General features: G+C 40.7%; 1 protein-coding gene and 1 pseudogene across 5 annotated transcripts in view; one reads left to right on the forward strand and one right to left on the reverse strand.

Moving 5' to 3' along the window:
* Positions 1-26068, forward strand: part of Plekhh2 (pleckstrin homology, MyTH4 and FERM domain containing H2) — a 121154-nt gene that overhangs the window by 72659 nt on the left and 22427 nt on the right. For 4 of the 5 annotated variants that reach the window (XM_023711228.1, XM_023711231.1, XM_023711227.1 and 1 more), the window contains 9 exons: positions 585-665; positions 5583-5762; positions 8514-8622; positions 9481-9593; positions 14164-14343; positions 16230-16384; positions 18654-18831; positions 20239-20394; positions 21573-21670. In XM_023711228.1, the coding sequence (XP_023566996.1) occupies positions 585-665; positions 5583-5762; positions 8514-8622; positions 9481-9593; positions 14164-14343; positions 16230-16384; positions 18654-18831; positions 20239-20394; positions 21573-21670 (1250 nt within the window). The remainder of the gene's footprint in view (positions 1-584; positions 666-5582; positions 5763-8513; positions 8623-9480; positions 9594-14163; positions 14344-16229; positions 16385-18653; positions 18832-20238; positions 20395-21572; positions 21671-26068) is intronic. The other variant, XM_023711229.1, reaches the window with a different exon arrangement.
* LOC101575780 lies at positions 16442-17596 on the reverse strand (annotated as a pseudogene).

The following is a 26068-nucleotide window of genomic DNA, read 5'->3' on the forward strand; positions in this document are numbered from 1 at the left end:
TGTATCTGTGTATTCAAAGTGGTTAGGATAGATATATAGTTACATTCTCTTAATGAATAGAGGGATTTGTTCTAATGGTGTCTGTAAATAGGATATCATGTCCACATCTTGTACAGCAGTGAATCACTAGGAAGAATGTATACAATGTGTTGATTATTGAAACTGCCCTACCAGTTTGATTTAAAACTCTCATTGCTATTTGTTTCTCAATAAAATTATGGAAAAAACACATTAAGATACTGAGGGAGACACAAGTTTATTAGAGGTCTATATCAACTTAGTTGATATATAAATAATAAAATACATTTCCTGTGATATTGCCACCTTTTCTTAATCCTTCTTGAGCATAGTGTGTAACATTTAGTAAGCTTCATTGAAGCTTGAATGGTGAGCTCCAAAGCAAACACGCTAGGCTACTGCTAGCATAGGTACACCTTACGCAGCATGTGGATAGTCCACTTGGAAGATCACTTACATCTTAAGCCACCTGGATACCTGTGGAACTTCAAATAGAATATATAAGCCATGTTTTATGTTTCCAGAATCCTGAGCTACATGTGTAATTCATTGAAATATAATTTCAGGTAAAACATGGCTACTCCAAGAGAGTCTGGTGTACACTCATAGGAAAGACATTGTATTATTTTCGCAGTCAAGAAGATAAGGTAAGTATATTATTTTAATATGCTGATAAGAGGATTTTGTTATGCTTGCTAATCACTTTTGTTCTTTCACTGCTAAGTAATACTTTAAATTTTTTGGTAAGGATAAATTTTGGTGTTACGTGTACTGCTGAGGGAATCATAGTTATCATCTTCAAAAGTCCTGATTCTTAATTTAAGCCTCACAGCTCTTAACTGATGCATCTTCTGCAATGCAGCAGAGAAAGCCTTCTTGTATTCCCATCCCCACTATCACTTTGTCATGTTTCCCTACAGTCTTACAAATGGGATGAGGTTGGGAGGAAAAAAAAACAGTGAGCTAGGAAAGAAGGTATGAGGAGAGATTTTGGGTACCACTTATCTGTTCAGGTGCCTGCTGATTTATATCCCATTTATTCATTTTAAACTAGTCTCCCACCCTAAAGAACTGGAGTTTTCTTACTCACTTTCTGAGTAAAACTGTGGAATGTCTTCCAGTGAGTTGAATGCCCATTCAGCCGCAGGGCACCCTCTGTCACCCTGGGATCACTGGAACTGTAAAAATTGAGCCAACATGGGCCATGAATGATGTGCAAAAAATAAAGATGTCAGCTGCACAGAATAGCAGCCTATGACTAATTAGAGTGTTAATGAGACTAAATTTCTTGGTCCACTGGCCATGTGTATCAGTGAATAGACTCCTTTTTCACAGACTGCACTTTTGGCTCTAATCAGCTGTATTTAAAACACTTGCCATTGAGGGCCAGCGAGCTAGCTCAGCAAACTAAGACCCGCCCCCAGCACACTGATGGGGAGACTGGGTGTGGTGGCGCATACCTGCCGGGGAGGCTAAAAACAGGAGGATCGCTACAAGTCCAAGCTGCATAGCGAGACGCTGTACCAAATACATAAAAATAAATAAAGAAGTAAATAAATAAAACACTTGTCATTCTATGGGATGGGAGGTAACACATAATCTCTACTAAAAAGAATGTTTAAAAAAAATGTAAGAAATTACATATAAATGGTACCTAAATAAGTACAGGGCAAAACTGTAGTCAGCATCACCCTAACATGTCAGGCAAACAGAAGCTATTCTATATAGTTCATCTATAAAGTCTTAATATGAATCAGGTGTGGTGGTGCGCACCTGCAGTCCTAACATTTTAGGAGGCTGGAGCAGGAGGATTGAAAGGTTTTTTGTTTTTTTTTTTCCGGAACCAGGGATTGAACTCAGGCCCTTGTGCTTGCCAGGGAAGCACTTAATCCACTGAGCCATCTCCCTGGCCCGGATTGAAAGTTTGAGCACAACCTGGACAACTTAGAGATCCAGCAAGACCATTTGTCACAATAAAAATTAATTAATTAGTGAATTCTTTAAAAGGTTGGGGAGATAGCTCAGTATGAAGGCCGTGAGTTCTACCCCCAGTGCCACCCCCCAAAAAACAGCATGAATGTAGGATTAGGGGCGAACATGATGTGGAAAAGTTACACACTTTATGTAACTTTTAGAAAAGTTGAGGGAGTAGAGGGCAGAAAACTCCACTGTTGACATCAGGCCAAAGCCCTGTGGCAGGAAGTCATCAAGAGCGCCCTGGGAGCCTCTGCAGAGTTCACTCTGCCCAGACATCTGGCTGCAGAGCGCCTCAGGAGGCGAGCCCCTTCTCTCACTTTTATTGCAGATTCTCTTCCAGGAAAACCGCAGCTTGGGGCAGTTCAGGTTAGGAGAGTCTGATACCTGCACTGTCCAGCTACTGTCCTGACGCTGTGGGAGACCTCCCAGAAGGCTGGTCGGGGTGCTGAGGTTTAATTCCCAGTGTGTCACCTCGAGGGAAAAATATGCATGGTACCTTGACCAGAACTGTGCCAGAATGCTGCATGGCCTCTGTAATAATGGAGTAACGGGTGGTTTTTTCCTTCTTTTTGCAAATACCTTTCTATAATTGCCAAGCGTGTCTAGTAAGTATAAATGTAAGAAGTTACATATAAATGGTAACTAAATAAGTACAGGGCAAGCATTGATTACAGAGGAAACTATTGAAAATGTAGATAAATAACAGAAATCCATTAAAATTGTTAGAAAAGTTTTAAGAATACATTTGAATCTGTATAGGACCACTTTCTTTTGTGCTGTAGATATTTCCAAAATAATTTTGAAATCTGGATCAGTGCTTTTATTTTTTATTAAGTCAAAATACTTGAAAGCAGTAGTTCCATTGGCTATTTTGGCATGTGTTTTGGTAAGATGAATAGCCACGTTATGGTGGAGAAGGCACAGATTTTCTTAGAATTGATGGGGTTGGAGCCTACAATTAAAACAGTATTGTATCATCATAGTAGAATTCATTTTCATCATTGCATCTTTAAAATCCTACTTTTTATTTAGGAATGTGACTTTTTCTGCCTTGTTTTGCCTTTGGTTTACTACCTTTCTTTTCCCAAAAAGTAAATTGATTTTCCGTTTTTCCTTTAGAAGAAAATGGTATTATTCAATGCCAAGCATAGTGCTTTGCACATAGTAACTGTTCAGTAGATAATTGTTATTAATTAAATGTGGAAAATCATGTTTCTCCTGAAAGACAGTGCATTTAATTAATCAGCTGTTAGGCAGATAATAGTGAATTCCCTGTAAGATACCCAGGAAAGGCTGCACTAAGATGCTAAAACTTTCCCTAGGTCCTGAGGGAAGGCAAAGAGCAGCCAGGAGCACTCCAGGCAAGGGCTCTGGGTGTGAGAGCCTGAGGCAGGAACAGGCTGGTGTGAGGGGGATCTCTGGAACATGTGACTCAGCCAGAGTCTTCAGAAAGAAAATAACGGGAGACATGCGCAGAGTTGGAGTGGGGTCTGAATTACATGGGACCTTAGAGGTCAAAATAGAAGATCTAGCTTCTTAAAGAAAGTACAGTTTTACCTCTGCCTTCGTATGATTTTCAGTTGGCCTGAGAATTAAATTAACATAAAACAGATTGCAGGAGAAAAGTGTACACATTTATGTAATGTAAGTCTCATTGGACACTGGACCCTTTTATGGAAATGAACCCAAAGACATAGAGTTGAACCCTTACAAATTGATCTGGGCAAAGTGTAGTTAAGCTGAAAATATATGAAAGGCAAGGGGAGTTGGGCCCGGATCACTGATGCGTGAGGTGACAGCAGCATGAGGGATGGTGCAACTAGCCTTGCTCCTCGAGTGTCCCTTGGCCTCAATTTCCTGTCCTTGCCAGTAAAATTGTTTTCCTTTTGTTGTGGGGAGGATTTCTTCCATATGTGAGTCTGATCTCTTGCCTTTGGGAAGAAAAAGAGGAGAATCAGGTCTTTCTTGGCTCTGTTGTTTTTAAAAGATGCCATTAGTTCAAAATAACCCAGATGCCAAATTGATGCTTTCTGAGGTCGTTTGTTCTGCCACCCTTGAGCTTTTGCTCTGGGTGACCTGAGAAGTCCTGGAGCCTTTCCAGCAGAGCAGTCAGATGGTCCCGCCATGTCTTGTGGAAACATTTGGCTTCTATTTAGAAATAAATTGAAGGGAAGGAGCATCAGCCTACTGTAGTCAGGAGGCTGTCACAGTAACCCAGGCAAGAGGTGGCTAGTGGTAGTGGTGGCAGTGAGGATCTGAGATATGTCCAGAGTCTGGGGATACCTGACAGTCTTGCTGACAGGATGTATTGACTGGAAAGGTCTGAAGGATGAGAGAAAGACAGGGTCAGCAAGGATGCCAAAATTTTTGTCCTAAACAGCCAGAAAAATGAAGTTACCAACAACTGACCTGGGGAAGGCTGGGTGGAGCAGGGTGTTGAGGTGAACTTACAAGGTAAATTTGAGATGCTGTTAAACCTCTCACAGAAATCGTGAGTCTGGAGTGATCCGTTTGGGAAGAGCTAACATGTTCTATGATGAAAGCCAGGAGCTTGGGTGAGCTCACCCAGGGAATGAGTGTAGATGGGAGAGAGTCCAAGCACCGCGCCCTGGGACACAGCCTGCAAATGTGTGGTGGTAGACAGCCCGTGGTCAGAACGCACCCTCTAAGAACTGCAATTGGAAGCCTTGCCAAATGTTTTTAGAAGTTATAAATCAGAAGCACACTGTATTTTCCTGGAATAAATGTTCTTAATTAAAGTAAGAGTTTTAAAATAAATATGGTACATATCAAACATAGATATATTTGCTTTGGTCACTACAAGGATAGATAAAGTATTACATAAATTCACTCTAGGATGGTTTTATTGCCTTTAAATTAAGAGGCAGACAATTATTACATTGTTTTGGGATATACTGCATATTTTAATGGCCTTTGAACCCTCCTCATTTGCTAGGTTCTGGGGTGAGAGTTAATCTTTGTACTGGTTGTTTACTTTTGTTATTTTTTTCTATGAATGATTTTAAGACTTTTCTTTAGATCTTTTGATCCAGCAGCTTAATCAAATAACTAATTAACTCTCTAGGTCAAACAAATCATTTTTAACTGAATTAATATTAATTATGTGAATAGGTAATGAGTCATTTTAGTCTAACCAAATAATCTGCAGCACTGCTTCTTGCTTTTTCCTACCAAGTTAGTCATCCAGGAGACTGGATATTGTTCTTTTACATCACAGCTGGGCTTACTGGTTGTTACTGCATTTATAGCAAGATGGATAATCCTATGGTTTCCTCAGTATTTGATTTTTATGCTCACTGGCTGTGGTGGCACATGCCTATAGCCCCAGCACTCTTGGAGGCTGAGTCAGGAGAATTGCAAGTTCAAGCCCAGGCTGGACAATTTAGTGCCTTCATGAGACCCTGTTTCAAAATAAAAAATAAAGGGCTAGAGATGTACTTTAGTGTGAAAGTCCTGGATCCAATCTCCAGTAACCTTTTAAAGGTAAAAATGAAAGAACCACGAAACCTTTTAGTGGGAAAAGACTTAAAAAGTAACTCCCTTACAATGGCTGACATTTGTTTTAGTTTCCTCTAGGTCAGATCAAACTGTGGGAGGCAAAAGTTGAGGAGGTGGACAGGTCCTGCGATTCTGATGAGGATTATGAAGCCAGTGGCCGCAGCCTGCTCTCCACCCACTATACTGTCGCTGTCCACCCCAAAGACCAAGGTCCAACTTACCTCCTAATTGGATCCAAGCATGAAAAGGTACTTAAAGAGGCACTGGTTGATTTAAAATGATGTAGGCTAATATTCAGCTACAGGTAGGTAATATTTTAATCAATTTTATGGAAAAGAGAAAGAATTTTGAGTCTTCAATGCTGAAGACGCAATGGTATTTTCAGAGGTTCTTTGGCAGTGAACCTTGTTTGATTATTATTTCAATCTTGTTGATAAAATGTCATCTCAAGGCTGAAATTAGCACATGACAGTGGAGGACAAAAGAATTCATGTAAAAATGTGGATCTCACCTGCTGGATATTTTTAGGTAAATCAAATGCCTCTACCTTATATTTTGGAGTAATTGCTAATAAAATTTTGGTTTGACTATAATTGAGAATTATTTTATGTCTTATATGTATGAGTAGTCATATATAAAGAAGTTATTACAAATTAATGTGGAAGTATTACATTATGTATATATCATATATATTGTATGTTTATTATATTTTGACAGAATTGGGTGGTAAGGTAAAATGTTTCCTTTTATCCCTAACATACAGCAAAATACTTACAGGTAAATTGAAACCGTTAAAGAATTCAATAAAATTATTTTTTTTAAAAGCCTTTATCTAGCACCTGACAGGCTGAGGCAAGAGGAGGATCAAAAGTTCAAGATCATTTTAGACTACATAGTGAGTTCAAGGCCAGCCTAGACTTCACTATCTCAAAAAAAAAAAAAAAAAAGACCTTAAAACCAGGTGTGTTGGTGCACACCTGTAATCCTAGCACTCAGGAGGCTAAGGCAGAAGGATTGTTACAAGTTAAAGACCAGCCTTGGCTACAGAGTGAGCTCAAGGCCAGTCTGAGCTGCATAGGGAGACCCTGTTTCAAAAAGACTTTATCTCATCTCTGAATAGAAGTGCTTTCTAAGAAAAAAAAAAAAAAATCTCTTCTTACAGGAGACTGAGCTGCTGATGCCAGCGCCTGGGTTCTGACGCTCAGCTCCACTGCTTCCCACTTGATTTCAGAGACTTTATTTTCAGGAGAAAAATGGAAAGAAAACTCAAGAGTTTACTGCGGAGGTCCATGGCTAAATAATGTTTAGACTCATACTCGAATAAATGTAAAATTTTAAAAACACTTTTATTATCTCTGAAATTATCAAAGATCTTAAAAATTATTTTAGTGCAACTGTAGTGAGATAAGTACTCTCACACAGCACTGAAGAGAATATAAATTTGTGTATTCACTCTAGGAAGCACTTTGAAAGCACGTGTCAAGAGTTCTGACAAGTTTTCCTGCCCTGGTAACGATCCATTATTGTTTTTGAAGAATATATACTAAAGAAATGTTTGTAAATGCAACCAAAGATTTATATATAAAGTTATTGGCTATATTTTTTTGAGACAGGGTCTTGCTTTGTAGGCATCCTCCTATGTCAGGCTCCCAAGTGCTGAGACTACAGGCGTGCACCTCCATGCGTGGCTATAATGGTATTTTTAAGATAATTTCATCTCTGAAATATTTGAAGCAAAGAAAATATAGTAAATGTAAAAGATGTTAGATGTCACGATATTTTTATCAATGAGAAATAAACAGCTATTTAAGGTTTAACAATAGGAAATTGATTAAATAAATATGGTATGGCTATATAATAGAATAACCTGTAGCCATTAAGGGCTAGGGAGATAGCTTGGTGGTCTAAGTGCCTACCTGGCAAGTGCAAGGACCTGAGTTTGATCCCTGGTGCCACATCCATGCTGGCCCTGTAACCTCAGGTGTACCATGCCAGCTCCAAAACCAGGCATGGTGGTGCATGCCTATAATCCCAGCATTGGGGAGGCTGAGACAGGAGGATCACTATGAGTCTGAACTGTGTAGCGAGAGCCTGTATCAAATAGATGAATACATAAAATTTTTAAAAAATATACTTGCTACACCATCCTCTCACTCACGAGGCTGAAGTAGGAGGATGGTGAGCTCAAGGCCAGGCTGAGTTACGTAATGACTTCAAGGCCAATGTGCACTACATCGCAAGCCCATGTCTCAAAACAAAATGAAACAAAACTGTGTATAACAAATTCCTAGCAACAGGGAATTATTGTACTTTACTAGTAAGATTCAAGAAGTTATATTTTAGCATGAAAACTATGAAAAAATTTAATCTACACTTATATTTTCATAGAAAACATAAAAGATAATCTTTGGGGAGTGAAAAAATTGGATATTTCTCCCCTCTTTAAATTTTCAGGATTTCTTAAGTATTCTCTATGTATTGCTTTGGCAAGATTTTAAATGGGGTAAAATTTATTATAGTGCTAAAAACAGTATTAGCTTATATTTATTCTAGTCACTTAACATGTGTTACTCTTCCTAATAGTGTCATGCTTTTCTAAGAAACATGTATAGAAAATAATAAAAATGTGAACAAGGAGGAAAGGGGAACAGGGGAACAGTGCAAATGAGCCCACCTCACAGCTTTCACTAAATGGCTTCTAGTTGTTATTTTTATTTTTTTATTATTATTTTTGTGTGCATGTGGCTGGCTCAGCCCGCCCTGGGCGCGGGGTTGGCATGGCATGTGGTGCCCAGGGGAGGGATCTGAACTGCGGTCCCTAGGCTTGCCTGAGCTGGCTAGCACTTTACACTGCTGAGCTATCCTGCTGGCCCCTCTAATTGTTATTTAAGAATTAAAGTGGTTTCTTTTCCTTCTCCCAGCTCCCCACTGTTTATACAAGTTATTTTCCTTCACTGATCAAAACTGCTTCCTCTCTACTTCTGTGCTCTGATTTTAAGGACACTTGGCTTTATCATCTGACGGTTGCTGCTGGAAGTAACACCGTAAATGTTGGATCTGAATTTGAACAACTCGTTTGCAAACTGCTAAATATAGAAGGGGAACCTTGTAAGTTCAGAAGCATAAACAGCTGGCTTTATGGTTTATGAAAGAAACTCCAAACTCCTTAGCCTATTGGAGTTTTTACTTTGTGGACTGTCTTGTGTCCCTATTGTTTACCCACCTTGTCATGACAGTGGGCCAGAATTGTCATTAGGGTTCCTAGGCTTCGGGGACATCACCGGTCCCCCAGATGCTGTGTCCTGCCACACCCTTTGCTCTCTCCTCTTGGAATGCCCTCCTCCTTGGCAGACCTTACCCTGCTGGCCTCAGACTCCTCGCTCTCCAGGTCAGCAGCTGACTCCCGAAAGGAGCCAATCAGTATTAAAATCATGTCCCGGTGCTCTTTGCCACTTAACTGCCTTAAAGCATTTATAGTTTTGTGTTGAAGTTATCTTCTGTGGCCAAGGGATCCCAATGAGAGTTTAAGTTGTATCCCGTGCTTAAATACAGACTACATTTTACGTGCAGTGTACAGAATAGGGATTGATTCACTATTGGTTTTAGGATTCCCTTCTAGTTCTGCTTTCTCTTTGTATCTTCTCCTTGGCGCTTATGTATCCCCCTCCTGCTCGGACCCTACCTAGGTCTCCATCTGCTGACACATTGAAGCAACATGGCATTGCCCTGACATGTTGCAGGCCAGCAAATCAGAACCCCAGCTCTTCTACATTTTGTTTATCCAACATCCCAATGGCCTGACAACTGGAATAAAATAATGGTACTAACAGTACCAAAGTTTCCCCCGACCTTTGTGATGAGAGTTGTGAGAGAGTCCTGGTAGAGCTGACTTCTAGCGGGTTCATTTAATGGGAAGCTGAAATAAGCGGATCACTTTGTTTTCTGTTCCTGCGCTCTCCTGTCCAGCCTCCCAGATCTGGAGACACCCCACTCTGTGCCACAGCAAGGAAGGAATCTTGTCCCCGCTGACAACGCTGCCTTCTGAAGCTCTGCAGACGGAGGCTATCAAGTTATTTAAGGTAAAAGGATATGTTGAGCCTATTTTTTAAACTGAGCCTAATTTTAAAAAATGCTAACTTTGGTTATAAACTTTCACCCTCTCTAAGAATACTGGAACTATAATTGTTGTTAAGAAAAACCTACAAGAGGTGGGGGAGATGGCTCAGTAGAATAAGCGCTTCCCTGGCAAGCGCAAAGGCCTGAGTTCAATCCCTGGTTCTGCCAAAACAAAAACAAAAACAACCTACTGAAATAAAATTAGATGAATTTCATGTGCTTCCTGAATAATGATTTGAGATTTACTGAAACACACTGTGTGCGGTTTAGGCCCTAGAAAACTTGGCTATCAAAAGATAGCATTTCCCATTTGCTTCTCAGATGGGAAGATTTTTCACATCACATCAGCCTCAGCGTTGGGAGAGGACCAGCAGCCTCCTCCTCCCTCTCCAGCTCTACCTTTAGATTCTTCTTTCTCAGTCTCTGTTAGAAATTACTGATCAGGCTGGGGAGATAGCTCAGCAGCCTAAGTACCTGCCTGGCAAGCGCAATGGCCCGAGTTCAATTGCTGGTACAAAAAGAGAGAGAGAGAGGGAAGAAAGAAAGGATTGATCACTTGAAACTCACTCACCAGCTGTATCACTTTGTTTTCTCAATTTTTATTTTTGTTGGTACATATTTGCAGTATATATTTATATCCCTTGTGTTGAGTTGGTACACATACATAATACATCTTAATGTTTTATCCCTCCCCCATTTCTTCCCTGCTCCATCTCTTCACTCTCTTCTCTTTTCAAAAGATCTACCTCTCTATTGCCTTTTATCTGTATTTTCTATTTTGGCTCTTTATTTATAGTTTGTATTAGTCATAGAGGAATCATGGGATATTTAAGCTTGTGTATCTGATTTATGTTACTTAATGTTATGGTCACAAAGTATATCCATTTTTGTACAAATGATTCAAGTTTATCCTTTCTTTCTTCCTCCTTTTTCTTTTCTTTTTTTTTTTTTTTTTTTCTTCCATCTTTTTGAGACATGGTCTTGCTGTGCAGTTCAAACTTGCATTCACTTTGTAGCCCCAGGCTGGTCTCTAACTTGAAACAATCCTCCTGAGGCCTGTGCCACAGCGCTCAGCTAAGCTTATCCTTTCTTTTTTTTTTTAATTTTTATTTATTTATTTAAGAGAGAGAGAGAGAGAGAGAGAGAGAGAGAGAGAGAGAGAGACCAGCTCAGCCCACCAGGGGGCAGGGCTGGCTGGCATGTGGTGCTGGGGGATTGAACCGCGGTCCCTGATGCTTTTGCTAAGCTTGTTCTAAGTAGGTGCTTTAGACCACTGAGCCATCTCTCCAGCCCAGCTTATCCTTTCTTATGGCACCGTAGTACTGCATTATTTATAAAAGTCAAACTTTTTTAAATCCATTCATCTGTTGATGAACATATAGTTTCTTCCAAGATTTAGCTATTATGAATTGTGCTGCCATAAACATGAGTATATATGTATCACTGTAATATGATGTTTTTAACTCTCTTGGGAAGGTACCTAGAAGGAAAATACTTAAGTTGAATGGAATTTCTAGTTTTTAGGTTTTTGAGGAGTCTTATTACTGATTTTCATAGTGCTGGTGCCAGTTTACGTTTCTGCCAGTAGAGCAGAAGGGTTCCTTTTTCCTTGCAGCCTCTTTAGCTTTGTTATTGTTTGATCTCTTGATGACATTCTTTCTGGAGTGACGTGGAGCCTCAGTTTGCATTTCTTTAATAGCAAGAGATGCTGAACATTTTTTCCTTTATTTATTGGTAATCTGTAATTCTGCAGTGGGAGGCTGAGACAAGAGGATTGCTGTGAGTTCAAGGTGAGCCTGAACTACACAATGGGACTTTATCTCAATTGCTTTTGCCCATTTTTTGATTGGGTCTTTTATTTGGCTGGGATCTAATGTTTTTGAGTTATTAAGGTATTCTAAATATTACTTCTCTGTTGGAGAAGTAGCAGGCAGAAATTTCCCATTCTGTGTGTCTTCACTCTGTGCTGGTTCCCTTTGCTCTGCAGAGACTTTCTGATATTTTCCCATTTGTTTGTTCTGAGTACTATTTCTTGTGCAGTTTCGGTTTTGGTCAGAAAGCCCTTGCCTACCCTATACCGACCCTTCAAGAATTTTACTTGCTTTCTTTTCTAGAAGATTAATTGTTTCTCTTTAACACTTAGTTTTTTGTCAATTTCAATTTTAGTTTAGTACATGGTGTGTGATATGGGTCTAGAGTTAATCTTCTGCATGTGGAAAGCCAGTTCTTCCAGCACCATTTGTTAAAAAGGCTGTATTTCCACCAATGTCAGACACACAAGTTGAAATATCACATGGGTTTTCTTATATGAGAAACCCAAGATGCACATAAAGAGCAAAATAAAAGACAGAAAATAGGGGGGTAGATCTTTCTCATATGTGAAGGATGTCGAGGGATGGAGGGAGCGGGGAAGGGAGGGAGGGGCATGAAAGAAGAATGAAGGTGTGTTGTGTACATGTGCCAGCTGCCCTAGAAACATGTGCAGTACTGATACAAGGTAAAATTTTTTCTTTGGAGAATTGATAAGCATACATGTATGCAGAAACTATCCAAGACTGGAGAGAGAGCTACCAGAAAGGAACAGGCAGAAAACTCTCTGGGAGTCACTCAGAGCTAGAAATTATTTTTGTGTCATCTAAAAGGGAGAGATAGCCTAACACATTGGGCATCAATTAAAATGGTCAAGATCACTGCCCAAGTGATGAGCCCAGATAGTCCTAGACCAGTAGTGGCAAAACTGTGGCACACATACCATAGCAAGCTGTTGGTCTCAGCGAGGCTCCAACACGCTCCCCATCACTCTCCTAGACTGATGTAAACCTAAAACAAGCCTTGAAAGAATCAAATTATTTGCAGGTAATTTAACTGAATCTTAGAATAGAAGTCAAAAATATTAAAGAATACCAAAAAATTCAGACTCTTACAATAAAATTTTTACTATATCTACATCAAAGCAAAATCTGGGTGTGTAGGTGCACGCCTGTAATACCAGCACTTGGGAGGCTGAGATAAGAAGATTGCTGTGACTTGGTTTAAGGCCAGGCTTGAACTACATCATGAGACTTTGACTCAAACAAACAAACAAAAAATTGCAGGCATCTGAGAATAGGGTTAAGTTATATCATACTTAACCTAATTAAGCAATGAGAAAAAGCAATATAAGAAAAAGCTATCACATAAATCTCTCTGGAAATCTCTCTAGAAATGATAAAGTTGATAGCACCCAAGAACACTTCTGTTACTCCATTTAAAAATTTTCCCCAACATTTACAACAAACACTTAATATTTCACACGGTTTCAGAGGGAAAGCATTTAGCTGGGTGGTCCTGGCCCACGGTCTCAAGAAGTTACTGTCAAGCTGGAAGCTGGGGCATCCGAAAACCTGAGTGGGATGGAGAGGCCAGACCTGCGCGCATGGCTGTTAGCAGGAAGTTCCGTTCCTTACTGCAAGGCTCTCAGGACAGGACCGCTGCACGCCCAGCAGCAGCCAAGATGGAAGCCACATATCTTTATAACCTAATCCTGGAAGCTTCGGATTATCATATATAAACCTTCAGAATATTCATGTCCTCCAGATGAACTGACCCCTTTGTCGTTGTAAGGATGGCCTTCTTTATCTCTGGCAGAACTTTTTGAAATTTACTTTGTCAGCTGTTATCACAGCCACTCAGAATTTCTTTTGATTAGTATTGTGTTAATATATTTTTCCCCATCATTTTAGTTTTTTTTTTTTTTTGTGTAGGGTCTCACTACACAGCACACATTAGTAGTGATCCTCCTGATTTCTGCCTCTCAAGTGCTGGGATTACAGGCGCGGGCCACCACACCCCGACTCCCATCCCCGGCTCAGCGCACCCAGGGGCAGGGCAGGCGTGGCATAAGGAGCCAGGGATTAAACCCTGCCCCCTGTGCTCACCTAAGCAAGTGCTTAGTCCACTGAGCTATACCACCGGCCCGTCTCACCATCATTTTAAACAAAAATTATCTCTAAAGAGAAATTGAACAAGTTAGTTGAGATAATTGTACTAATACTTTCTATTAGTTTATTGAAAGGAACAGTTAGTGTTTATATTATTTGGTCAGTTTTACATGCCAATATCTGATATCTGAGCAACTACTTTGAACACAATATGCATTATAATAATCACTGTTAATTTCCTATTACATTGTTTTGAAAATCTGTATCATTTTTATTGTTTTTTATTCTCTTTAAAATAAAAGTCAGACAACCAGATAGCTCAGCTGGCTAAAGACCCTGCTTAGGAAGACACAGGGACGGGGGAGCAATTCCCAGTATGTAGTACCAGCCCCGCTCCCGGGGCGTGCTGAGACTGGGCATGGTGGCACGTGCACGCCTCTAATCCCAGTGCTTGGGAGACTGAAAACAGGAGGATCTCTATAAGTCCGATCTGTGTAGTGAGACTCTGTAGACCCTGTACTAAATACATAAAATCAAATAGAAAAAAGAAATTGAGTATAAATCATACAGAAGAAATCTAATTATTTCTCAACTTTCTTTTGGCTCAATTCAGACCTGCCAGCTTTTCATAAATGCTGCGGTTGACTCCCCTGCGATTGATTACCACATATCTCTAGCCCAGAGTGCTTTGCAGATCTGTCTGACACATCCCGAGCTACAGAATGAAATTTGCTGTCAGCTTATTAAGCAAACAAGACGAAGACAGTCACAGAACCAAGCAGGGCCGTTGCAGGTATGTACGGATACATACACATGCAGTATAAAGGGATGCTGTTCTCCTGATTACAAGAATTATGCGTTTAGTATAGATGAAAAGTGAAAGGAAAACAGCTAATTAATATTTTTATCTATGTCCTTTTGGTTTATATATCAGTATATTTTTATATGAATGTGTATTATGTATAGTTTTGTTTTGACAGAACTGGGGATTGAATTCAGACCCTTGCGCTTGCTGGGCAAGCGCTTATTGTATTGAGCCATCTCCCTGGCTCCTAAGTATAGATTTATGGACACAATTTTTCATGCTACTGGAGTTACACTGTATATTTTACTTTTTTAAACTATAGAACATAATCAAAAATAATAAAACAATAAAAATAAACAATAAAAACATAATAAAACAATAATGGTCACATTAATACTAATTATTACAAATGTGTTTTGTATAATAAATTCCTTTAGAGTAGACATCTTTGAAAGTAAATTTTATGTGAAGAACCACTAAATTCCTTTCAGCCCAATTTCCCTATATTGTCAGTACTACTCAATGTAATTATTTCTTTAAATTCTTTCCAGGATAAAAACTAATATTGAATTGAGGGCTCCACATTGAGCTATATCCTCAACACTTTTTATTTTGAGACAGGGTCTTAGTAAGTCTCTAAGTTGCCCACGCTGGACAGAACTTGTGACCTTCTTGCCTCAGCCTCTAGATTGCCAGGGACGCAGTTGTGCCCCATCATGCCTGGCTGAACGCCTGTTTTTATCTTGGCCTATTGAGTCCTTGTCTACACAGGATAAAAGTGACATCTCTTAACCTAGCGTATAGGACTCTAAAACTTAAATACAAATTTCAGAGGATTTGAAGTTTACGTAATTTTTAGAGATCCTCTTTGAGAAAAACAGCACAAAATATGTTACGTCTCCCCAGCTTTAAAATCATGACCACGTCAACACAGTTGACAGCACCAGCGCCCTTCACGAGGCCCTGGAAGGGGCTTGTCCATGACAAGAGTTCTGCAGCTTGAATTCATACACTTATGCTGTTAGCAACTCTGCTTCCAGCAGGCAGTGACTGAATCCTGAATCCTCTCTGTTGTTCCCGCATACCCGCATTTGGAGTGTTCTCTCCTTGTGCTCGGCAGCAGCCCTGTTTCCTGGAGTCTCCTGTCTTCCCTCCCACTTGCAGACTTCTCTCCCCTAGCTGCATCTTCCCTGTGAGCCCTTCTGTCACTCCACCAGCAGTTAGTTATTCCTTCCATTGTGAGGCTTATAGAATTAATTCACAGTATTACTGTGTTATATGATAATTTACTTTTAGATATGTAGCTATCACCTACGAGACAGGCTGTAGGCTTCTCAAAGGCAGGGACAGTGCCTAATCCCTTCTCCATTTTTATATAATATTTTTAAAATATCAAAGTTATTATACTTGCTTAGTGAGAAAAAATATATGGGAAAGAGAATACAAAATAGAGCAAAGGAAAAGAAAAAAATCACATCTACAGCTCTTGATATTTTTATACTTGCTACATACAGGGAGGGCTTAGATGCGTTCTGGTTTTGAGTATATGATTTTTGTACAATGTTGTAATCTGCCTTTCTCAAAGTTACTTATATTCAGTGAGTGAGTAAATAACATTACTGAGCAAAAATGATGTTTGTAATCAATGAGTGTGATGTCAAAAATACCACCACATCTACTAGTGTTGATGCCTCGGTTGTGGACGACAAAATACACAACTAGTTTCCTCATGCACTTCTATGCGGCTAATGTAGTATACGTGCTCTAAAGAGATCGTGACCTGCAGGAGAGGCAAAACATTGCCGGATGAAGAGAGACAGTATCGGGGCGTATGGCTGCCGTGCTTTCTGACCTACCTCGCCTCTCCTGTGCAGGGCTGGCAGCTCCTGGCGCTCTGCGTTGGTCTCTTCCTTCCCCATCACCCTTTCCTGTGGCTCCTCAAGCTCCATCTAAAGCGGAATGCAGATTCCAGGTGTGCAGAAAACCGAACTGTCTGCGTGGCCTCTGAAAACCTACCAAAAAGTCATAAGTATTTGAAAACATTACACTTTCAAAAGAATGTGTGAAACAAATATTGGTGTAGGAAGCCTTTGGTTACCATTGACGCAGAGCTTAGAGCGTATCTCTTTCGTCATAGTGAATTTCTAATGGAGGATGTCAGTAAAAGCAAAGAGAAAAGTCAGTGTGAGTTTCCACTATGAATGACAGCACCGTGGGTGCTCACTCGGTAAAAACAGCTATGTTATTCCCTTAGTTGGTCCTTTTGCTGTTTTTCTCCACATTAAATTCTTTTTTTGTGGCACACTTTCCCTATGGTCTTCCCTGGGCTTTTGCAATTATAAGTATTTGAATTACTTCAGAATTTTTACTCCCTTAAAAAAGATATTTCAAATCCATCACTCAGGGTAGCTTTCTTGGAACAGGACCACCCTGAGGTTCGTGTTAAGTTAGTTAATTAGACTCTGAGATAAACACAAACAAATGTCCGATGAAAACAAAAAGCAACTTGGAAACAGTAGGAAAATGCCCTGCAGGTCACTGCACATCCAAGGGCCTCTGGGATTAAGGTTATGTGATTGCTATGATAGTCATTTGAATACAAGTATATTTACAGGTACTATTGCTCTATAAACAAAGATTACATACAATTCTTTTTTTTTTTAGTTAAATCATGATTTTATTGCTCAAGTACATAAATTTATGCCACCAGGGCAGAGGCTGTGGATGACTCCTATTTCCAGTTGTGGGGGAGGACCTGCTTGGTCTTAGAGTATCGAGCCAATCAATGAATCCGACTCAGTGAGGATCAGGCAGAGCTTGGCATCCTTATCCTTTCTGTCCCTCTCAAGATGCTTTCGAACAGAAACCGCTTTCTTAATTAAACAGTAGAGATCCTCAGGGACATCAGGAGCAAGTCCTTTAGGCTTACAGATTCTCGAGATTTTATTACCCATCACAAAACGTACTTGGGCAACACCGTGAGAATCTCACAAGATCACACCGGTTTGTGAGGAGTCAGGCCCTTCTTGGCCAGTTTGTAAATCTGTTCCTTCATGTCATCAGATCCCAGCTTCAGCCAAGTGGGGACATTGCAGCCATACAGCAGAGCAGACTGAGACAGGCCCTTCCTGGGAGCATGCATGCGACCCATGATGGCCTACTATTCTTATATTACTTGCAAGTGAAGAAAAAAGATCATACTCTAGCTTTTTACATTATTTACTCTAGTGGTTTTGTTTAATACTTAACATTTTTAACAAGTGCATATTTTGTAGCATAAAGAAGAAAAACATTTTTATTTTTTGTTTGAAAGCATTTTCTTACTGAAACATTAGCCTCATTTTTCAAAACAGAACTCTTTTCCTCATGGTTTTTTTTGAGGTTTTTTTTGGCAGAACCGGGGATTGAACTCAGGCCCTTCCGCTTGCCAGACAAGCGCTTGTTCTACTGAGCTGTCTCCCCAGCCCCTCCTCATGTTTTTAATTTACCCTCATCTCTATAATTGATTTCTTTATTTTTTAAAAAATATAATCATTATGCATTGACTGTACAATGACTGGTAGTTTTAAATCCGGTTTGTTACTAGAATAATACAGAAAGCCAGATGTGCTAGCATGGGTTCTCTGTGAGGCAGAAGGAATGTACATTCGAGGTCAGCCTGAGAAGTTAGTGAGACCCCATCTCACAGTAAAAGATAAAAAGGGGCCGGCCACATAGCTCAGGAGATTAAAGGGCCTGCAAGCAGGAGCAGGGGCTGGGTCTGACCCCTGGACCTGCTGTGCCGACCCCACCCCCGGGACGCACTGAGACAGCAATTGAGACTGGGCATGGTGGCGCGGGCCGGTAATCCCAGCTCTTGGGAGGCTGTAAACAGGCGGATCACTATGAGTCCAGTCTAGTAGTGAGACCCTGAACACCCTGTAGACCCTTCCCTAAAATACAATAAATAAATAAATAAAATAAAAATAAAAGCTGAAAAAAGGCTGGGAATGTAGCTTGGGGGTAGAGTGCAGCTGGCTTCAATCCCTGACAGCAGAAGCAGAACAAATAAGGCAATACAAAAAAGATGAAGATTGCTTTGGAGAGACATTTGAGTTACCCTGTTGCAAAAGAAAAAAATTGGAATTTGATAAAAGTTAGAGTACTTTTAAAGTTGTCATTTAAAGTAAAAATTACTGTTAGATGATGATAGTGCATTGTAGTAATAAACAGCAAGGGGACCTTTCTTCATGGGTACATAGGTTACATTCTCTTAATTAAATTTGTTCTCAGATTTTATCCTAAGCTTTGTATTGCAGGACAGAATTTGGAAAATATGCTATTTACTGCCAGCGCTGTGTAGAAAGAACGCAACAGAATGGAGACCGAGAAGCAAGGCCCTCAAGAATGGAAATTCTTTCCACCCTTCTCCGAAACCCTTATCATCACTCGCTGCCCTTCAGTATACCAGTGCACTTCATGAATGGGCTGTACCAGGTGGGTTAGCCTCCTACCCAGCCTGTCTAAAGCACACTTGGACACGAATCCTACACGTAACCCCACAGAATACAGGAGTGAGACTACCCAGTGTGGTCAGCAGCTGGCACTGACAAAGCTTCAATTCAGGCTATGAAAACAAACGAGTTTTTAGCCAGGTATGATGGTGCACACCTGGAATCTCAGCACTCAGGAGGCTGAGGCAGGAAGTCACAAGTTCAAGGCCAGCCTAGACTATAGAGCAAAACTGTCTCAAAACACCAAAAGCAGGGCTGGGGAGACAGGGACCCTGAAAGTAGTTCAGTAATATTGCTGAATGGAAGGGAAATAATGCAGAGCCGTTCTGTCACAGCTTCCGCCTTCATTTTTATTATGGTCCTAGCAGAATATTTTTATCCCCGTGATTCCCTATGTGAAGTGGTCAGCAGTCTAAGCACCTGTCTGGCAAGCACAAGGGCCCAGGTTCAGTCCCTGGTACTGTATTCTATGCTGGCCCCAGAAGCCTGGGTATGCCTTGCAGGCTGCTGTAACCGGGCATGGTGAAGCACGCCTGTAATCCCAGCACCGGGGAGGCTAAGACAGGAGAATCACTATGATTCCAAGCTGCATAGCAAGACCCTGTACCAAATAAATACATGAATAAAAAAAAAAATTTAAATAACCAAAAGCAGACAAGCAGCTCAGTTTTGAAACAGTTTTACTACAATGGCTTCACATGAGGAATGAGATTCACTGTCATAATTCTGATGGAGAAAATCAGAAACACTTTGGTCAAGGTGTTCCCAGTCAGTGGACCTTCTAGGTAAGCAAATGATTAGTTCCCCTGGGCACGTACAATTGTAATCTTACAAAACCTCCACATCTCAAGAATTATCTGGGAAAACTCTCAGTTAGCCCTCCCAACTCTCAGATCTGGTCTTGCTTATTAACTGAAGGAAACATGTTGCAAAGTTAGCAGTCAGTCTCTGTAGCCATAGCCTTTCATCACAGAATTCAGATACTCAACTGCCTAGTATTAAAGAAATAAACATTAGACACATAAAAGCATTCATTCATTTAAATGCACTTATTGTTTGTTTGCTTAGAGATTACATATTGTTTTCTTGGTTCGTTTCTCGTGGTAAGCATAATATCTCTGGCTGATATTTATCACGGGCAGATGGTCTTTCTCGTTCGACTTTATGTCTGTTGGCTGAAGCTGAGATCTCTGCATTCTTCCAGCAAGGTAACTGTGGAGGTGGTGGTGTTCGCATCTCCAGTTCAGCTTTGGGATACGGCCTTGCAGCACAGAGAACCACAGTGTGCATCGTCATTAATCATGCATCCAATATGTCCCATTTCTATCACATGTCAGTGTAAAGTTTATATGTATTTTATGAAGAGATGTGCTTTGTTATTTCTCTCTAGGTCGTAGGGTTTGATGCGTCCACCACAGTGGAAGAGTTCCTTACTACTCTGAACCAAGACACAGGGATGAGGAAGCCGGGGCTGTCTGGATTTGCACTGTTCACTGACGACCCTTCTGGCAGAGACCTCGAGCACTGCCTTCAGGGAAACATCAAGGTAACGCCAAATTCTTTTAAGGAGCCAAACTTGGCAGACCGCAGAGAAGCTATTCTTTAATTTTTACAAGAAGTTAAGTTCAGGAATTTTTTAAAAAGTTAATCTAATCATCACCAAAAAAGAAACTGCAGTACTTGGGTAAAGCCATAAAATCTAATCTGCAGTCTGTACACACTTGTACTACACATGAAAGAGAAAAGGGAGTCCTAGTGATATTAATATTCTGCTAGGAACAGAATAAAAATGAAGGCAGAAGCTGAGACAGAACAGCTTTGTGTTGTCTCCCTTCCATTCAGCAACATTACTGAAGCATCTTCAGGGTCCCAGGAGCTGAATGGAACCCAGTGGGGAGCAAAGAAGGGTGAGAAAAGCCTTCTGCGTACGAAGAACTTCACTTCTGCTTAGGGAAGAACAGACCTGTCACTGATAGTATCAGCGAGGACTGAATGTGGAAAGGGTTTATGGGTGCTGTGAGCACAGAGGAAGAGACCGAGGTGGGCACTGGAAACCAGGAAAGAGCAGAACTGCAGTCGGAAGCATGGGTAGAAAGTGGAAGTACAAAGCGAAGCTGAGATTTTAAAAATGTTTTCCAGATTGTAGTAAAAGAAATCCAGTAAAGTTTCCATCAAGTATTGGAAAGCTTTAGCACTACACAAGAGACCTCTGAGAAAGTCTGCTTTCTTGGCAGCTGAGGGAATGGAAGTCTGGAGAGGGAAAAGATTTACTTGAAAGCAAACAGTGAGAACTGGGTGAGGACCCTTTTCTTGAATTATAGTTCAGAATTCTGTGAATTTTCAGCCATTCCAATCTTTACAAACTCAAAAGGTGGAAAAACTGTTTCATCAGTGACCAAATCATTAAAAAAAAAAAAAAAAAAAAAAAAGAATTCCTGGAATCTTCTTGGTTCCAGTCTCATGCAGTGCGTATTCAGATTCTTTTCTGAGTAAAAAATTCATGGCCAGAGTCCAAAGTTAATGTGTGCCCAGAAGGATCAGTGGAGAAATAGAAGCTTTTAATTAAGTCCCACACCCAGAGCTGCACAGAAGCTGGAAACAAAAGCTGGAGCGCATTTGGTTTGATTACATTAAATGAAAATCATCAGCCTGCAGACATACTTGTCTTCCACATCTGCTGGTTTTGAAAGCCCTGTGAATCTCCTTTTTCTGTTTCCCTGCTAGATTTGTGACATCATTTCCAAATGGGAGCAGGCATCCAAAGAACAGCAGCCTGGGAAATGCGAAGGTACAAGAACTGTTCGTCTGACTTACAAAAACAGGTGTGTGAAGCTGTGTCCGGTCACATCAAGCCCCCACCATTTAGTTCCTGTGGAATAGCCTTGAATACTATTTACGGCATTTGTGTATTTATTTTTCTCTAAATGACAGCTATCTTCTAGAAGAAGAAATGAATACATACAGTTCTACTTCTAATTCTCATTCTTTCATATTGTCTTTTTGTCTTTCTCTATTTCTTTTTCCTCAACTGTAAGCCAGTCGCTTAGCTGAATGGTCTGGATACAGTAGGAACAATAAGAACAAACGCAGGCAGTTAGATCTCAACCTTTTGGAGCTTGCAGGTTAGTGAGGCGGGGCTGTTAATCTTCTAGCCACCCTAATGGCTGTATAATTCCGCCATAGCTTCTCCGAAGGAAGAGTGTGGTGCAATGAACGCGTATAGCACGGAGCTAAGCGTCGATAACACAGAGCTAAATCTGGACAGGAGACCTTACCGGGCTTCTTTTAGGAAGTAATGTTCATGCCACAGGCAGAGAGAGGGGCTCCATGTGTCCAAGGATGTTTCCTGTAAAAGGAAGCTGCATTTTAAAGTTGAGAACAGGCCCGCGGAGCTGGACCGTGTACCTTTGCAGCAGTTAAATTATGATGCATTGAGCATGTGGTCACAAACCAGAGTTTCTTTATATTTTCTTCTGTGTACTAGCAGAAAATAGTGCTTAGTGAACACTTAGCTGACCAGTTCACATTAACTTACCAGAATAAAAATTCCTTGCCAGGTTTTTATTTTGTTTTGTTTGTACCGGGGATTGAACTCAGGACCCTGCTCTTGCCAGGCAGGCACTTATTGATATGAACTATCTCCCTGGCCCCCTCCTTGTCGTTTTTATTTGAATCTTATAGCTCATGAATGTAATAACCTATATGTCAAGCCAAGAGCCTCATAGAAATACTAGTATAATGCTAAATTCTTCTTTTCATATTTTTTCTCCTGTGTTTTAGCAGAAAATAATATTTAACAAATGTTAAGTGACTCATTGAAATTAACTTTAACAAAATATATTTTGCTGGTTTTATTTGAATCTTATACCACATAAATTTTTAAAAATCTATAAAATTTTAGGCTAAGAGTCTGGTGGAAATATTGGTGTAGTCCTGGGGGGCCTGGCCCTAGCTCAGTCCTTTAAGTGGCTGCTTCCACAAAGCTGGCAGCCTCAGGTTGCTGGAGTTCGATCCCCACAACACTCCAGCCAGCCAAACCTGCCCTGAAGGCATTCGGAGAAATATCGGTGTAGTCCTATATTCTTTTAGAGAAGTACTTTTGGAAGATGTTTATAGAATTAAAATTGGGATGTAAGAGGTGAGGGCACTGTATGATGTAAACAGCCTAGTAGCCTCTGATCCAGTTCGCTGGTTTTTTTCTCAGATACTCTATGCCACAGACATGCTCATATCCGTAGGCAGAATATTCTGCGATAGCCCAGTATCTTCTTCGCTACATTTTTATAACAGTGAAAAATGGAGGAGCCTTATTCATCAGTAGGAGAATGGTTACATTTAAATGCTACCTTCGTATTTTGGGCCGTCTCTCTCACAGTCAGCCGCTAAGGGCCACCTCGTGTTTGAACAGACTCCTTTAATCCAAATCAGTCCTCATGAACCAACGGCGCTTCTTTATTCCGGAGCTTGTGGACCGTGATGTTTTCCAACATTCTGAGTAGTCAGACGATAACTCTCCAGTTTTGGTATCTATGGTTTTAAATTATACGTTGCTGGGGATAAGCAACCTCAGATAATGTAATGGGATGTGCTCCTAGAGGAACCTGTTTCCACGAATGCCGCTTCACCTGTGGCCCTTTAATGGCTGGCAAGAGCAGCTGGAGGAAGGTGGGGGCCGTCCATGGTCGTGTTAGTGCTGCTTGGTGCTGGAGCTTGGTTCTGGACGGAGGCCCTGGACTGAGAGCTTGGGGATCACGTGGAAGTGTTAGCAGTGCAAACTGTGCAGCCGCCGGGCCTCCCCTCACGCCCGGGACTCCACAGGGCCTAGCAGCTCTTCGGTGCTTATTACCTGCTCAGTTTGGAGCGGCACTCACCTGAGAGCCCTCTTTGTCTCCCTGTCTGTTGGTCACCCTGCTTGGGGAGGAGCTGGCGTCTGGGCCTGGCCATATCTTCCTAGGTCAAAGCAGCTCAGCAATTCCCATTTGCTTTCCTCAAGTGGGGCGGCTTCCATATCTAAGACAGCGCATAATGATCTGTGCCTTCTGAATGCGTAACGCATGCTCATTCTGATTGTGATGACTACAGTTGGCGCCTAGATTAAATCTGTACGACGTGGACAAAAGTAGGCTAACAGACACAGATAGGATAATGTTGTGAGTCTCACACCATTAGTACTGAGAGTGGTATGAGTCACAGTGAAGATTGCCTTGTTATACAAATAAATAAACTTCAGGACAAAATTTTGACCTGAAAAAACCCTCAACTCAACTGAGAGGTTTAATTTTTAGCAGAAACCTGAAATGGCTGCAGAGCCACAGCTACAAATTTCTGAAGGTAACTGTGTTACGCATATGTGTGTAAGTTGCTTAGACAAAGACAGATTTCCAGTGACACAGAGGGAAACTGGCTGTGACCTGCCATGCAGCCAAGGACCTGATTTTTTTTTTTTTTTTTGTCTGCCAAATAGCACTATAACAAACAAAACTAAAATACCAGTTCTCTTTATTATGGGATTTAAAATTTATATTTAGTAAGTTATAAAATTTTAATCATGTAGATTCAGAATTTAAAGATCTAATAAATGGATTTTGAACTTGATCTAACAGATAATCATTTGGAAACTAGCACTTGAGTTTTATTCATATTAAAGCTTATTTTACTTGGTTTCTTACCATGTGTTTGAAATTGCAAAAGTCAAAACATGTTTTTAATTAAATGAAACTGGTGGGGCCAGGGAGATGGCTCAGTAGAATAAACAAAACTGGTAAGCGTCCTTCCCTTCAGAGAGAAACTATTCCTCCCCCTCCTTGAAAGTCAGAGATTTTGGAGGACTAAGGAGATAGCTCAGTGGCTTAAGTGCCTGCCTGGCAAGCACAAGATCCTGAGTTCAATCTCTAATACTAAATAATAATAATAATAATAATAATAATAATAATAAAAAGTCAGAGACTGCTCAGTAGTGCTTTGTAGCTATCATTTCCTGGAACATAGTCCAACATTCCCATCTCTGCCACCTTTGGCCAACTCCAAGGGCCGTGTGTCCTCTGGCTCGTGTGTCCTCTGGCTCCTACGTCAGAAGGATCCCGATGGGCATGTTCATTCGTTCTTTCTTTCTTTCTTTTAATTTTGTGTGTCTGTGTGTGTGGCCAGCTCAGCCCACCAGGGGGCGGGGCTGGCTGGCATGTGGTGCTGGGGGATTGAACTGCAGTCCTTGTGCTTTGTTTAGCTTAGCTTGTTCTAAGTAGGTGCTTTAGACCACTGGGCCATCTCACCAGCCTCTTTCTGTCTTTCTTTCTTTCTTTCTTTCTTTCTTTCTTTCTTCCTTCCTTCCTTCCTTCCTTCCTTCCTTCCTTCCTTCCTTCCTTCTTTTCTTTTCTTTTTCGTACTGGGGATTGATTTCAGAACCTTGTGTGCTTGCTTGCCAGGAAGGTTCTGTGCCACTGAGCTATCTCCCTGGCCCTTTGTCGCATTTCTTTTAGCTGTTTTCACACTGAAAGAATTCCAGAAAGGAAACTCTGTTATGATTCTAAAGATCTCTTCAGAAGAACGCTACTGCTAAGATGGACCCAGTGGTACATGCCAGTAAGTGTAGCTATGCAGGCAGCTGAGGCAGGAGAGCTACAAGTTCAAGGCCAGCATGATCAGTACAGCAAGATCCTGCTGAAAGAAAGAGAGAAAGAAAGAAAAAAAGAAAGAAAGAGAAAACAAAATAAAAGCTAGTACTTTTAATAAGAAATCACCTACATTGTTGAACATTCCCCCACACCAGGCCTTGCTGAGGTCTTCCTGTGCAGTATCTCATAGAATCTTTTTTTTTTTTTTTTTATCTCATAGAATCTTAACAACACCTGTCAGGTCTTGTCAGGTCTGTGCTGTCATGATTTCCATCTTGTCGTTGAGGTATCTAAACTTTAGAGCGTCATACGGTCACATAACCAAAGCTACAAAAATGGGGGTTCTTCAGACTTTTTTTTTTTCAAGTGTGACCCTTTTATTACACATTGCTATTTTCAGTGCAGTTGCTTAGTTCACAGGTATCAGCATGTATAGTTAGTCAGGGTGAGAATCCTACCAATTAATTGCTAGTTTCAAAAACCTGCTGATGTTTCTCAGGATCATTGCTTTTGCCAATCTTTTTTTTTTTCTTTTCAAAGTTTTATTGATAAACATATAGCAATGAGACAGTTTCAAATCAAATCGAAAGTACAGTTTCAACAAATAAT

The sequence above is a fragment of the Octodon degus genome, unplaced genomic scaffold, assembly GCF_000260255.1.
Source record: "Octodon degus isolate 3935 unplaced genomic scaffold, OctDeg1.0 scaffold00020, whole genome shotgun sequence".
NCBI lineage: Eukaryota > Metazoa > Chordata > Mammalia > Rodentia > Octodontidae > Octodon > Octodon degus.